The sequence below is a fragment of the Neovison vison genome, chromosome 7 (genome assembly GCF_020171115.1).
Source record: "Neovison vison isolate M4711 chromosome 7, ASM_NN_V1, whole genome shotgun sequence".
Lineage (NCBI taxonomy): Eukaryota > Metazoa > Chordata > Mammalia > Carnivora > Mustelidae > Neogale > Neogale vison.
In genome coordinates, this window is record NC_058097.1 from 172469385 (window position 1) to 172486114 (window position 16730).

Genomic DNA, 16730 nt, shown 5'->3' on the forward strand with positions numbered 1-16730 from the left:
AGTCAAAATAGTCTATTAATCTAATATGCTTTTCAGCTGTAATCCATATAGGCATGGCAAAATAGTTTCAATTAGTCAAACTCTTTTTTTTTTAAATCAGGAACTTTAAATATTTAAAGTACACAGCCAGAAATTTAGTCATCCATTCATTTCTTTTGTCTCTCATCACATCAGTGATTGTTGTGAATTTTGCTTCTGTAACATCTCTCTTAGCTATTCCCTACTCATCATTCTCACTTCTCCTTCCTTAGTTCAGCTACTTGTCATTTCTAGCTTGCACCATTTCAGTAGCCTTCTAACTGGTGAGTCTTCCTGTCCTTTTCAACTCTTCTCACCTCCCTTGAACACTGCTCTTAGAAGGATCTTTCTGGGGCACCTAGGTGGCTTGGTGGATTAAGCATCCAACTCTTGATTTAGGCTCAGGTCATGATTTCAGGGTCTTGAGATGAAGCCTCTAGTTGAACCCCACACTCAGGGGGAGTCTGCTTGAGACTCTCTCCCTCTCCCTTTGCCTCTCCCACTCATGCTCTCTCTCTCTAATAAATAAATCTTAAAAAAAGAAGAAGAAGAAGAAGAAGAAGAAGAAGAAGGATCTTTCTAAATCACAGATTTGATCATTTTATTTTGTACTTGAAAGTGCTTAGCGGGTACCTATTGCCTCTGGTATAAATTCTAAATTCTTTTTTTTTTTCAATTTATTTATTTTCAGAAAAACAGTATTCATTATTTTTTCACCACACCCAGTGCTCCATGCAATCCGTGCCCTCTATAATACCCACCACCTGGTACCCCAACCTCTCACCCCCCTTCCACTTCAAACCCCTCAGATTGTTTTTCACAGTCCATAGTCTCTCGTGGTTCACCTCCCCTTCCAATTTCCCCAACTCCCTTTTCTTCTCTAACACCCCTTGTCCTCCATGCTATTTGTTATGCTCCTAACAAGGCATGGAGGCCTCCCGTTATTTCAAGCCAGTTTTCCTTTCTTGTATTGTTTAAAGTTGGATGCCCTCCCTCCCTCTCACACTCTGCACTCCAGCCTACAAGGTCCCTCTCGTTTGCCCCCCAGTATTCTGCTTTTTCATGGCCCTGTCTCTGTTCACAGTGCTCCCTCTATTTGCTTTCTTTCCTTTTATCTCCTTGGAGGCTATTTCTTTATCTTCGGAAATTCCAATAAAGGGTCACTTGCTCCATGAAGTTTTTTCTCCATCCCATATGTAGAATCGAATAATCTCCTCTTTGTGTTTGTTCTTCTCACAAGGTGCTTGGACATGCCTAGTCTCCCTCCTTATCGGACTGCCCTGTTGGAATGAAACACTCCTTCTTGTGAATGCTCTTCTGTTTACTGTGCTTAGGCATGCCTTGTCTCCCGCTCTTAGGGTATAAGCCCCTGACAGTGGGGCCTCCTCACTGTTATGTTCCCAGGTCTTTGCCTAGGCCTAAAAGACATTTAGAATATATTCTTCAAATAAATTTTAAATATTTCATTCTCCAAATTTCCTAGCATCTTGAACATTATTCACATTGGAAAGGGCTTAGCCTCTTGAATAATTGTTCAAAATTATTTTTGTAGCTGGAATTCTCTTTTCAGTGTCTTTCACATTTGTAGCACTTGTGATTTTCAAACTACTAAGTAAAGAACATGCATCGTTTAAGCTTTCAAAACAAATGGATCATGGAATCCCTCAATAAATGTTCAATGTGGGATAAAAATAAGGGTAAAAATAATGAAAATTGGATTATAAGTCCATCTTACAGATCATGAAAGTAACTTAGATTGTTTCCTGTTCTTGCTATGCTTCAAATCACCTGGAATACTTGAAAAACTAGAGAGCCCTGAGTCCCCTTCAGAATTTCCCTTGTGGAGCTGGGAAATCTGTATATAAAACAAAACATTCAGAAATATTCTCCCAGTGATCCTGATCCTGTCAGTGCCTAACATAGCACTAGGAAATCACTGATTTAAGAGATGTGAGGTAATTTTGATACACAGCCAAGATCAGAAACTACATTTTCAAAGATAAATTGCAAGTAATTTAACAAGATTAAAACCTCAATTTATTTTTTAACACCTCTTATCAGACATATAATTAAAAATCTACAGAATTTGAAAAGCCAGAATTTGAAACCAGGAACTACTCTTCACTAATCCCATTCTTTTTTTCCTTAATGTTGCTGCCCATAAAATGCTATTATACTACTTAAAGGTGCCATAAACAGCTTGGTTAATGACAGCCATTTCTAAGAAGATTTTTTTTTTGTTTTTAGATTTTTAAAATTTATTTAACACAGAGAGAGAGAGAGAGATCACAAGTAGGCAGAGCAGCAGGAGGGGTCATGGTGGTGAGCAGGCTCCCTGCTGAGTAGCGAGCCTGATGTGGGGCTCAATTCCAGGACCCTGGGATCATGACCTGACGTGAAGGCAGAGGCTTAACCCACTCAGCCATTTAGGTGCCCCTCCAAGATTTTAATAAAATTTAAAAATATACGATTATTCCAAAATGTATATTCTTGTTGCTTGACAATCAAACATTAATTAATTAACGAATAGGTTACAGCAGCTTGATAGCTGTCTGGTTTCATGAGTACTGTGTAATTTTAAAGAAAAAACTGAAACATCACAGAAGGATTCTTGTAGTTTGAAATATCTGGAATTAAGCCAATTAAACCACTTCAACATTGGCAACAAAACAATGAACTCGTGGGACACCTGGTAGGCTCAGTCCATTAAGCGTCTGACTCTTGGTTTCAGCTCCGGTCTTGATCTCATGGGTTGTGAGCTGGCACTGGACTCTACGCTCAGCTGGGAGTTTGCTTGAAAATTCTCTCTCTCTTACTCTTCCCTACAGCTAAAATGAATTTTTAAATAAGGAATGAACTCTTTTTTGTATTCTTCTTCTCATTTTAAAATCCATGTACCATCTGTACACTATAACCTAAAAAAAAAAGAAGAAGAAGAAGGAGAAGAATAAAAGAAAGGACAGCTCTAACTACATTTACCTAAAGTATTCCATGTTGGTTCTGAACTCTTTCACTTAGGGATTTATTTCCATCTCTAGATTTGAGAACATATATTCCTGTGTTTATTTCATGGGCCTAATCACTGAAGACCTCAAATGTACCTAACTTTCTTAATACCGGGTTACCAATTCCAATGAAAATAGGTCATTGTGGAATAGGGTGATCAAAGGGTTTGACAACACATCTTAACATGGAAAAGAGGTAATGCCAAATGACTCATTTAATAAGAAGACTCACTTTCTAGAAAAGTATTTGTTTGGTTTGTTCATGTTTATATCCATGGTTTCTAGAAATTCAGAAAAGTAGATTACCGGGAAAGAACAGTCTATCTTTGATTCTGCAAAATTCTGTTTTGAGCTCATTTTTACAGCACAAGTTGGACTGTAAGGCTCTGACTCAGAGATGATGAGCACTAAATCGAGCGTGCCCCTTCACAACAACCTTACCCTTTCACTGTCTTTGTCATTCTCATTTTTCCCCAGTGGATTTCTGTGTAGCACCCCAAACCAAGCAATAGTGGGAAGATGATGACTTCTTAGCTCAGAATGAATTCTAATGACCTAACCATCGACTACCAGGCTCTGAAAACCTGCTCCCCTCTGAGATTTCTCTCACTCATCTCGTAACTATCTTATTCTTTTACTGCCTCCACTCCTGAACCTCCAACTGCCTTGCTCTTCATGAAACAACCAAGCCCAACCAGTCTTATGGCATTTGACTTACTGTCAAGCCTTTCCAAGGTGCTTGGCTCAGATCTCTTCCTGGCTCTCTCCCTCACTTCATGCATGAGCTCTATGCTCAAATGCCACCCTCTCAGAGAGGCTGTTCTGACCACAGTATAAAATAAATACTCGTGCCCTCCACTCTTCTCTAGGCCCACAGCCTGCTATATTTTCCCTTTCCTGACTAGTTACATAATTGTTTGTCTCCAATTGTTTTCTCTCCATTTGCCTCCAAGCCCTGGGATTTAAGTTCAGTTAAAGGAGAAACTATCTGTTCTCTCTCTACGTGGCCCACTTGAAAGTCCAAATAAATATTTTTTATATAATTAATATATATGACTAAGAATTTCAGCTTACTGAATGCACTAGTGAATGATGTTTAAAAGTATAGGTTGCCCAACATGAGATCTATCTATATAATGTACATACATAGTGTAGTGACCACAACTGTCCCTGAACCCCTCCTTACATCTCCTCCTCCTGCAATGCATATCCATTTCCCCCCTTTTACACACACACAGCCCATGATTTCTGTCATACACCATACAGTGGATATATCTAAATTATGGTCTCTTGCTGCGTGCTTTGGTTTCGGAGTTAACAAGTCAGTCTGCATGGGTTGACTTTGTAGCTCATCATGGTGGTGCCAGTTAGCTAGCTTCTGGGCCTTAGATGATGCAGATTCTCAAGTCCCCCAGAATGTTTCCCAAGAGCAGTATTTCCAGGGGTGATACAACATTTTGTGTGTGTGTGATTTAGAACATTCTTCCAAAGGATATTGTAACCATTGGTGCATCAGCTGTAGATATCTCTGTCCCAGACTTGCAGACAGGTTCTATGTGCTAAGAATTAAGACAGAAATCTTAAATGTTTCTGTGACAAAGCATAGCATAAATGGTACAAGAGACCCACATAGGAAATCTCACCTTTGCTACATATTTAGTAGCATTAACTTAGGCAAGGTACCTGATGTTCTAAGCAAGGATTTCCTGTTCTGTAAAATGGGGATCATTATACCTTTGTGATAAAATTGTTGTAAGGACTAAATTAAATAATAATATATATAAAGCATCGCTTACTACCGGCCAGATACTTGAAATGGCAGTTATTTAAGTAAAACTTTTTTTCATTCTCCATGAGGGCACCCAGTTTGGTGCTGGAATTATAATATTACTCAAGTACTATTTGTTGATTTTTTAAATCTACCCTATTATACTCTTTGGACACCCTTCTGTAATCATCTTACTTAATAAATAGGGCATGGAAAAGAACGTGTTATAGTCAAGACAATTTTGGTGCTCATGAATTCAAAGTAATCTTGTTCAGAAATTTGAAAAGGGCAGTTTCTGCATATAGTTAAAAATAAAAACAAGAGCAACAACAGAACTGCATAAGAGGTAGAATGAAATATTTATCCTCAACATAATCTTTCTGTCTCAAGGTAACGCTTTAGAGGAAGAGGTAGGGTTAAATCATGGCTAAGATAGAATAATCACGATAGGTCTATTGAAAGATGAACAACTTTTAGAGTGTCCAGACACCTACCTTTTAATTTTGCATGCCAACAGGCAGAGTTACTGGAATTTATAATATAAAGAATAATTTGTTGAATTGTGGGGTTAGTTATAGTTACATGCACACACATATACTCACAAACACATACTATCCTTCTGTCTATAATAAATTTGTTTTCCCATCTAGGTGTACTTGGAATTTTGTGAGATATGTTTCCTTTCCTTGAGTCTGTATGAGTGGTGGATTGAGTAGTAGGGGAGGGGAAAATGAGGCAGAATGTGAAAAATATCACTGTAGGGGTGCCTGGGTGGCTCAGTCATTAAGCATCTACCTTCAGCTCAGGTTATGATCCCAGGGTCCTGGGATCGAGCCCCTCATCGGGCTCCCTGCCCAGTGGGAAGCCTGCTTCTCCCCCTGCTTGTCTTCCCTCTCTCTGTATTTCTCTCTGTCAAGTAAATAAATAAAATCTTTAAAAATTAAACCACCATAAAACTATCTTGCCTGTGACTGACTTACGGATTCGACAGATTTTACTTAACCAGTCTTGTTTTAAATAACCACCAAACCACTGTTGTTCTTTTGGAATGCAAGCTATCATGCTATGTTCCTCTTAGTTTGGAAATTTTTTTTTCAATAATAAAGAATTAAGACTTTTACTCAGCCTTTCAGCATAGTAAAAAGTACATATAATTTAGTGATCAAACACCATGTCAGCCACTGATTAGCTGGCTGACTTGTTTTGCAAAAAGTTTTAAGTTTTTTAAAGTCCCATTTCCTTGACCGGTAGAATGGAAATAAAGACAGCTACTGCAAAAGACTTACTCTTACAGAAATCAAGTGTGTCTGTGTATCTACATATATTTATAACATGTTTATATTATGTACATTTAGTTTGTGTATATATGTAAAGCACCACGTAGTAGGTTTTAAAACATGCTCCACTTAATTAAAAATGTAGCCACTTTATAGAATACACTTTAAATGTTTCCTTGAAGAGTGTCAATAGCAGCCTTTTCTAGAGGGAAAGAATAACATTCACTTTTCTCTTATTACAGGCTTATGAAAAAATTGCTTACCTTCTCACCAACTTAGGTAAGTCCTTCGTTTTTACTTAGCTCCTTAGTAAAAGAATAACATATGGGCATATCAGTCTGTAGTTTTTTTTTTATGTACTCTAGCATTTTTAATGTCAACTTCAGTTATGTACATTGTCACTCAGATTGAAAGACATACATGGGAAGTTGGAGCAAATTGCTTAACTATAGAGAGGAACTTCCCCTAGGTAGGAGTGCTTTTCTCTCTCTAACTTTTCAGTTCTTTGGGGTTTTCCCTAAATTTTTATTTTTATCAAAATATTATACTACATAAATGAAATTTAAAAGGCAAAATAGTATTGAGAAATTTATAATTAAGGGGTGCCTGAGTGGCACAGTCCGTTATGTGTCCCAGTCTTAGTTTCAGCTCAGGTCATGACCTCAGGGCTGTGGGGTCAAGCCCCATCTCAGGTTCCATGTTCAGCTTAGAGTCTGCTTGAAATCTTCACTCTCCCCTCTTGCCCCTCCCATTTGTGTGCTCGCTCACTTGCTCTCTCTCAAATAAATAAATAAAATATTTTTTTTAAATTTATAATTAAAACCAGTACTCTGCCACATTACCTATTCTTATTTTCCATTTCCTGAGAGACTACTTTTTCTTTTATTTTAGGAATTTCTTTTGTTATTTCCAACCCTATTTCTAAATAACATATTTCTCTGACGTTCTTGGATTTTTCAGGTTTGGGAAGCTATTGCCTTTCCCTCATAAATGACAAGAACTTAGGTCTTAACAGTTCCTACAGCGTTCTATCCCTGTACACTTCCTCATCTACCACCTGTTATACACACACTATCTCTCCTCCTTCCAAAGTAGCTATATTCAACAGATTTGAATTTTTAGTCAAATTAATAATTGGTGTTTACATCATTGTTTCTATATAACTATTTTTTAAATGTAAGGTGTGGTATATGCTATGATTGTTTCCTTTCTTATACAATCTTTATAATTTCATGAAGCTAATAATAGCACTTTTTTCTTTAATTTTCTCCATACTTTCTTAATTTATCTCAAATTTTCTGCTTCAACTCTGTATAGTCTATAAATGCATACAAAACCATCCGGTATGCTACTCACTTTATTTTCTTCTTAGAGTTCCCCTTCCTGAACGCACTGTTTCCTCCACTCTCGAGGGCCCACCCTTACTGTGGTCGGTTGCATCTATGCTTCCTCTCTCCCGTCCTCTAGGAAATCCTTTTACCTTTATTTCTCAGTAGGGTACCACTCTTTGGATCCATCGGTGTTCTTTTGTCTTGGCTTAATTCCTTACTTTGCTGCCTAGAAAGTAAATTTCTTGAGACCTAATGTGTCTGAAAATGCCTTTCTCCATCCTCAAACTTGATTTTTGGTCTTTTGGTTTGTGAACAAAATTTTGATTATAGAGCTATTTGAGCAGTGATCTTTTATTGGTTGAAAACTCACCAGATCCCAGGCACTATGCCGGACACTCCGCATTGATTTTGTTTTATTGACTTCCCAATTTTACAACAGTAGGGTCCCTATTGTACAAATTCGAAAATCAAGATAATTAAGTTGAATAAGTAGAATTTAAACCCAGATGTGGCAGAGTTCACTTAATTATGGTGGAATAACTATATCATTCCACAATTGCTTCCCCTATAATGCATTTTTAAGTAAAAGGAACATTTTGTAGAGGGAAGAACTGGGCCCTAAGTCGGGCTCTGGAAATAAGTGGTCATATCACTTGGAAATTTTGTGACTGTGAGCAAATGTTCTCTCTCCATTCTTTGTTTCCTTCCTCCTGTTCCTTCCACTGCTTCTCTTCCTTTGGTTCTCCCACTGTTTTTGTTTTTTCGAGTCTCAGATTTTGTTATTGATAAAATGAGAATGATAGCATTTCCTGTTTCACCACCGTAGGATTGGCTGTCCGACATATGACGAGTGTTCAGTAAGTGGGAATGATCTGTTGCATTGTTCTTAAACCCTCTGAGCTGCAGTTTCTTCCACTGGATAATGAAGCACTTTAGATTGTCTGAAAGCTTTCTTCTAGCTCTGATTCTCTATATTCATTTGCTTTTAAAGTATTTTATGCCGAGGATGGAAGCAAATCTGAGGAAATTATTTGGAGGATCATAATAATAGGAAATAGAAGTTGTTTTTTTTTTTTTTTTAAGATGTATTTATTTATTTATTTGACAGGCAGAGATCACAAGAAGGCAGAGAGACAAGGCGGGGGGGTGGAGGGAGGCAGGCTCCCTGCTGAGCAGAGAACCCAATGTGGGACTCGATCCCAGGACCCTGAGATCATGACCTGAGCTGAAGGCAGAGGCTTTAACCCACTGAGCCACCCAGGCTCCCCTAGAAGTTATTTGTGTTAAGTACCAGGAGCACCAAAGTTGGCACTTGGTATTTGATATTTCCATGTATAACTCATGACATAGTACCTATGGATTCATAACTATTAATTAATAATGAATGGTCTATACTAATTTAAATTAACAAAAATAATATTTTGTTTAAAATAATGTGTATATAGACATAAATATATGTTTACTATTTGAATATTTATAAATACATACATAATAAATATTCAATATGAATACATACAAACACAATAAATATATGAATACATATATACATATATACATGAATCCATATATATAATAAATATGTATGGCATTGTATTCTGTGTAATTTTAGACTGTGCAAATTTGTGCTTCAAATTAGAAATTACGTTTTACTTCCTGGTAGAGGTAACACATTTTTTTATTTAAAGGAGCTTTTAAACTTTATGTTTCTTGACTTATTTTTAGCCAAATATTTTAGTTTTGGAAGTCACAAAAAAAATTAAAGTTTTAATCCTACCACATTTTTTATGTGAGAAAAAATATATAATATTTGACCCAAAGTGATGTTCTTTTCAGTTTGGTTTTATGGTCCAAATAACAAATTATTTATAATAAAGAACTATCTATAATATGAATTATCTATAAAAAATGAACACGGATTCCAAGAAGCAAATTAAGCCAGACAATCAAGTTTCAGTTTTGTCAAATAGAGGTCAATTCAGGAACAAGAGCACATATATCAAGAAAATAGTAACGATAAAGTCAGATGTCACCATATTAATATTAGGCAAACCAGAATTTTATATCTGTATAAATGGGAAAGAGAGATACAACAGTCTGCCAGGTCAGTGTAACATGATTTCTATACATCTTTTTATAAACCTTCAAAATATAGAAAGCAAAACATAATAGAAATGCCAAAAGAAAGGACTGACAAATCCATACTCAAATATAAGCCACGATATAAAATATTTGGATGTCAAAACTAACAATCTGGGACACCTGGGTGGCTCAGTTGATAAAGCAGCTGCCTTCGGCTAAGGTCACGATCCCAGCATCCTGGGATCGAGTCCCACATCGGGCTCCTTGCTCAGCAGGAAGCCTGCTTCTCCCTCTGCCTCTGCCTGCCACTCTGTCTGCCTGTGCTCACTGTCTCTGACCAAAAAAAAAAAAAACAAACAAAAAAAAACCTAACAATCTTCTCTTTATATATAAAGTGTATGCTTACCAAAGTATATATATTCTTTCCAAATACTTAATACATAGACAAAACATATCCAAGTAATCTGACCATAAATGAAAACAACTTTTTTTGCTCCAAAGCGGAAATCACACAGGAACATTTGTGGATCATGATGCAATAAAATCAGAAATGGAGATCCAAAAACAAATTACGCAACGGGGATTTTTTTTTTAAATCCATATTCTCATTTCCAGATAAGTTTTGTACTAAATTCACAAACTGTTTAGAATGAAAACAATAGTGAAAATGCAGCCCACTAAAACCCTGAGGATATGTGGGTTCTCCTGGCTGCTCTCCTGACTGCCCACCCACCAGTCAGCCTTGGGGATGCCCACAGACCCCTGTCACTTCTGTCACATATTGTAGTTGGGCTTGGAATCCTCCAGGACCTGTTCCTATTCTATTACAGGTCATGCACCCATTTGCTTGGATCATGCACCCATTTTGGGCAACCTTTTCCTTAAATCAGATCCCATCTGTTTTCTTCCTTGAATTCTTTAATTATATGAAAATATGTATTAGCTGTGCATAGAGATCTTCTATCATCATTTGGATACTGGGCGGGAGCAGAGGCTGCAGTCTACACTGCCATCTTAATTCAGTCCCTTGCATCATTTTGTTTTAAGAGTCATAGAAACAGGGACACCTGGGTGGCTCAGTGGGTGAAAGCCTCTGCCTTCCGCTCAGGTCATGATCCCGGGGTCCTGGGATTGAGCCCCGCATCGGGCTCTCTGCTCGGAAGGGAGCCTGCTTCCCCTTCTTTCTCTCTCCCTGCTCGCCTCTCTGCCTACTTGTGATCTCTGTCTGTCAAATAAATACAATCTTTTAAAAAAAAAGGGGGGGGGGGCGGGTCATAGAAACATGAGATGTGAGAGTAGACAAGTTCTTGAAATTACCTCGTCTAAACTCCTTGTTTCATAAATGTTAAAACTGCTAGCAAAAAAAATGTAGAGAGATGTACTTGAGATTACCAGAAAATTAGGTATAAAGTTGAGATAGGAGCCCAACTTCTCTGACTAAGGTAGCCTTCTTTCCTCTTTACCATTCTACTTGAGTCTGCGCAAAATACCCATTCTTTTTTTTTTTTTTAAAGATTTTATTTATTTATTTGATAGACAGAGATCACAAGCAGGCAGAGAGGCAGGCAGAGAGAGAGGGGGAGGAAGCAGGCTCCCTGCGGAGCAGAGAGCCCGATGCGGGGCTCGATCCCAGGACCCTGGGATCATGACCTGGGCAGAAGGCAGAGGCTTTAACCCACTGAGCCACCCAGGCACCCCAAAATATCCATTCTTCAAAATACTCAGTGGACAATTTCATTCCTTATTGAAGCATAGGCAGTTTGAGTGCAGGACTGATCCAATGTACATGGCTACTTCCAAATGATGACAGCAGACAGAATCCTGAAAATCTTTAGATATTATCAATAACAGGCATCCTATTTTTGTAGTTGTGGGGGAAGTGTGAAGATTGTATCATTGGATCCTTTTATCAACTATGTGTGCACAGTGTACACTCTCATTCACGTTTTGCAGATGCAGACCCTAGAATTCAGAGACACTGAGTGCCTCATGGAATTAGTAAATGGCTGAACCAGAACTGAAATGTGGGGCTTCTGATTCTCTCTCCATATTTCTTGTTATTCACCTCCTTTATGTAAACACACCCTGTTTTCCTTTTAGAATATCCTCGAACAGAATCTGAATGGGAAAACAGCTTTGCTTTGAAGATGTTCCTCTTCCAGTTTGTTAATTTAAATAGTTCTATCTTCTATATTGCTTTCTTTCTGGGGAGGTAAGTCAACTTTATGGACATCATCTTTGCAGGGTGAAAAAGACTGCCAACAGTTCCATCGCCAATTTGTTAATAGAGGTGGTGAATCCTTGTCCCCGGCCTTGGAAAACTGCTACTCAGTCTTCCCTTATGTTTTCCATCAAAAGACTTCTAAGTCCAGGGCTCTGAGGTGCCACTACCAATTAAAGTAGGCGTAAAGAAACAAAGCGTGTGTGCCGTACTTTGGTTGGGTAATGATTATCTGATCGTGAGTAATGATTTTGTTAAATAGGAAATGATTTTTGTACAACCCTAGGATATAGTTCCTTAGTGTGGAAACTTCTCCTACCTATCACGTCAACATTTTTTCCTACGTTTCCTGCACAATGGAAGCATATTAAATAAACTATGCTTAATGCTCCAGCCAATGCCATGGAAACATACTAAAGCTAGAACCGTTTTAAACTAAACAACTCAGTACATTACATTAATATTCATTAGCTAGGTCAACAAAACATTAAAGATCTACAGGTGAAAGTGGAAAATTTCCTTCGGTTCTTTTGTCTGGACTTTCTCACCCCATTGGAGTGAGAATTGAATTCATACACCACTTTTTCCTTTTAAGTCAGTGTCAGCATGGCCAAAGTTCACAGGCTGGGGACAAGATGCACCAGTGAACATTTATGTCTACCAACCCATGCATTAGTAGATGTTCTTCAGTCAACCCCACATAAATGCTAATGAATTAAAATGGCTTTTTACAGGTTTGTAGGCCACCCAGGAAATTACAATAAACTCTTTAACCGGTGGAGACTGGAGGAAGTAAGTAACCTTGTAAGGGTGGATGTAGTTAGCCAATGATCATGGGAGGGAAGTGGGGGAAAGGAAAGAGAGAGAAGGTGGGTATATGGAATTTCAGGCATGCTGAAGACACATTTTTTGTAGACAGTTCTTATGGGTTCAGAAAGGAAGGAACTACCTCTTTAAAAAAAAAAAAAAAAAGTTGTGATCTTAAAGGTTAAACCTCCAAATCCTGACTTCAGCTCTTTAATTTTCTATCAAACCCATTTCCTCCATTCACAAAGCTCAGAAATTTAGATCCAAGGACTTCACATTTTGGAGGAATTATTATAATCTATTCCATGGGTTTTTAAACTTTTAAATATGTTGGGTTTCCTTTTAAGCTGGGACACTTCATCAAAAGACATCTTATTTGAAACACCAATCTATAAATATGCAGATGTATATCTTCCAAATCCTATAAGTTTTTTAATTAACTTTTAAATATGTATGTCATGGGAACAAAAGGTCTAGTACTGGTAAAGCACAGGGTTATACAGATTGTATATTGTCACTGAGAGGGAGATACGGTATTCCAAAATGCAAGCCCCTACCTGTGGTCTATAAGCCCACTTCCTCAGACTTTTGCCAACTGAAACATTTTAATTTTCACCAATATAACATCTAAAAGACACCTCCTTTTGATTTCAGATCCTTTCATTTTGAGTGAGATGAAGAGTGTTTTTCATATGTTTGTTGGATATTTTCTGTTTCTGTGTGTATGTGCTATCCTTGCTCATTTCAATTAAACTGTTTTTCTCGGTCCTAAAAATTATAAAAATTTTAAAAAATTTCTCTGTCCTAAAAATTGTAAACTAGTAACATTAGGCTCTAACCTTACAAATTTGCTGCAGATAATATTTCTCATTTCCTTGTCTTAATTTTGTTTTGCTAATTAAAAAAAAACTCTATAGCATTTTTCATTTAAAATATCACTACTATTAATGACTTCAGGCATTTATATCATGCCAAAAATGTATTTTTCATTCCAGAAATTTAAAAAAAACCCTCATGCTTGTACTTTCCACCAATTTTTAAGAAAAAATATTGACATCTTTGGTGCATTGGAAGTTCATTTTTGTGTAAAGAGTAATCAAGATTCTCCCCCCACCTCAGCTGGCAGTCACATATTTAACTAATAATACATTTTTTTATTATTTGGCAAAATAAGATTTCAAGATTTATCATTGATTGATTTATCATTGATTGATTATTTATCATTGATTCATCATTCTACATCTTGAAATCATATCTACTTCTGGACTCTGTTCGATCTCATTGGTCAGATTGTTTATTGCTCCTGTAGTTCAAAATCTTTTTGATTATTCTAATGTAAAATCCAATTTCATATGTGGTAATATTAGTAAGAGGTCATAATTTAGAAAGATGCTAAGAAAAGTTTCCCTGAGAAAAGAGGTAATTCCAGTCTCTATCTAAAAATTTCCCCCAAACCCAGGAGAGCCCTCGTTGATATTGTCTCCTTAGAGCCTTCTAGTTGATAGAAATACATGGAGAAAGCCTAAAACTTCCCAATGAGATGCTTTACATGATAGAAACCTGAGCTCACCTGCTAACCTTGCTGCTTATTAATTCTTTGCCCTTGAAGTTAATCCCTCTGAATATCTGTTTCCTCATCAGTAAACTAGCAGTAGTAATACTTAGGTTGCAGGTTGTTTATAGATAGGAGATAATTTGTGTAACACAATTAGCACAACCCCTGGACTTTGGAAGGCACTGTATAGATTGTAACTGATAGTTATCAATGCTCTGTCTTCACAGCCACCTAAGTATTCTCCTCTTAGACAAGAACAGATGAGGGCCTTCGATAATTTTAGGCCTTCAGAAAGTCCCCAATCAAACTTGCAGTTTTCACTCATAGCCCACAAGTATGACTGTATTTGCTAAAAGGCTTTCATGTACTTGGTTTGGGACCCAAAGCTTACCTTTTATTAGAAATGTTTGACTGGAATTAGCAAGGGTACTGTGGCAAGCAGGCGGATGCATATGCCTATCGATGCCATTTTGGAAACTGCCGTCACCAGTACTTTTGTTTAATTGGATATTTTTACTCTTAAGGGTAAGATTATTGGAAGCCATGTTTCTTCTTTGGAAGTCCCAGGGAAATTGTTCCAATACTAGTGTCAGGAAAAATGTTTCATAACCATCCTAGACATTTTCCACAATATATATGGCATACACAATGGCCACATTTTCCCAAAAGATTTTTTTTTTTTGAAAAAAAATCAGTGAAATGAAACGTGGGTTTTTGATAGACCCTAGAAATTCTAGAATTGTAGACAGAAATATGCATAATGGAAGATAAGAACTGATCCTCAGAATTCAATCATGCAGCAAGTATTTTTGACACATACTCCATTCTGGGCCTCTGTTGGGTAATATGGCGTATACAAATGAAAAAGTCCCTTTCCTTTCTTGATGATGTTGATAGTCCCAAAGAGAAGAACATAACCATGTTATGTAATAAGTATTGTGTCTTGGAGTCTGACAGTCTGCATTCTAATTCTGCCCCACCCAAATCTTTATATCTCTAGGTCTTTTGTAAACTGTGATAGGAGTAACTATCTCAGTAGGACTGGTGAGTGGTGGATAGAATTGGGCTCATGCATGTAAAATCCCTGGCACAGGGGCGCCTGGGTGGCTCAGTCAGTTAAGCATCTGCCTTCAGCTCAGGTCATGATCTCAGGATCCTGGGATTGAGCCCTGCATCAGGCTGCCTGCTCAGCAGGGAGCCTGTTTCTCTTCCTCTGCCATCCCCCAGCCCCTACCACCCCCCCCCAGCGCCATGCTCTCTAGCTCTCTCTCTCTTCATCAAATAAATAAATAAAATCTTTCAAAAAAATAAAATAAAATCCCTGGCACAAATAATGATAGCCATTATAAAGGAAGCAAAATGAACCTCAGTTTTATTTAAAACATTTATGAATTAGCTATATTGACTTTTCCTCATACTATACTGTATGTAATATCTCACATAAATATTTTATGTAAACTATATAAATATGTTAATAATGATTAATATTTAATGAGTGCTTACTATACACCAGCACCTTTCAGCAATTTTTCCTAACTGCTCTACATATGTTAATGCAAAAATTCTACTATTATACTCATCTTGCGGATGAGGAAACAGAAATTTGGACAAGTTAAATAATTTGCTACAATTATAGAAACATAAATTGATGAAGTCATCAGTTAGATTCAGCCAACCCAGCATCAGAGGCTGCACTTTGAACACCGTGCTTTCCAGTCACCATTGGGATAACATAGAGGCAAAACTGAGAACATAAAGGAAATTGACTTTGATAAGAGATTGCTGAATGGTTGCTGACTTGCACATGTAAATCGAGTTTAGAGTAAACATAGTTCCTGTGAAAAGAACATCAGTGTCAGAATCTGATGGTCCTATCTGCCACTGGGCTTCATCATCTCCAAAATGGAGATACCAACACCCATCTTAGGAGGTTCTCAGGAAGAGCCAATGAGAAAAATATGTGAAGGCACTTAGCTGTGGGTTGTCCACAGTCATGTGATTTTGGGTGTGCAATAGGAATGGAAGCCTGGGTGTCCCACACACCCATCCATGCCCTTTTACTTATTCTAAGTATAGGCTCTCTTACCAAATGAATTTTAGAGTATCGAAGGTCTGGATTTTGCTCAAGAGAACCATTATTTGAGGAGGGCAGATCCACAAAAACTATTGGATCCCTTTCTGTGCCCTATAAATCACCAAGCCATGAAGTCTCAATTTTAACAAAATTATAAATTGTCTGTCATCGGCCTCACCACTTTGGCCTACGATTGTGGAGAATGAGCCAATCACATGGTTCAATAATGGTCTTTATTTTTTTTTCTTTTTTTACACAATAATATGCTTTGTTAAACCATCCCTTCAAGGCAATACTGGGTAAATAGAATTCATCTTTAGCATTACGTACAAGAGCAGAGGATTGGGGTACAGAAGACCAAGGCTTTCAATTCCATGTCAGCAGTCCACATTGTATGACCTTATACATGTTAATTGACATCTTTCAGTCTCTCTATAAAAATGAAGCGTTTCATCTTGCAGCTGTGATGTATGCCTCTGTAGCTTAGCAATTACTCTGTCTTAGCATTCTATGGAACCCATTTATTATATATATGTGGCAGAACTCAGGGGGTCCTAAATTCATCCTAGAAGGAAAAGGCATGCTTCAATGGGAG

The 16730-nt window shown here is 37.4% G+C and overlaps 1 protein-coding gene across 6 annotated transcripts in view; it reads left to right on the forward strand.

Moving 5' to 3' along the window:
- Positions 1–16730, forward strand: part of ANO3 (anoctamin 3) — a 420117-nt gene that overhangs the window by 383165 nt on the left and 20222 nt on the right. For all 6 annotated transcript variants that reach the window (XM_044258975.1, XM_044258976.1, XM_044258977.1 and 3 more), the window contains 3 exons: positions 6311–6347; positions 11579–11690; positions 12434–12491. In XM_044258975.1, coding sequence (XP_044114910.1) covers positions 6311–6347; positions 11579–11690; positions 12434–12491 — 207 coding nt within the window. The remainder of the gene's footprint in view (positions 1–6310; positions 6348–11578; positions 11691–12433; positions 12492–16730) is intronic.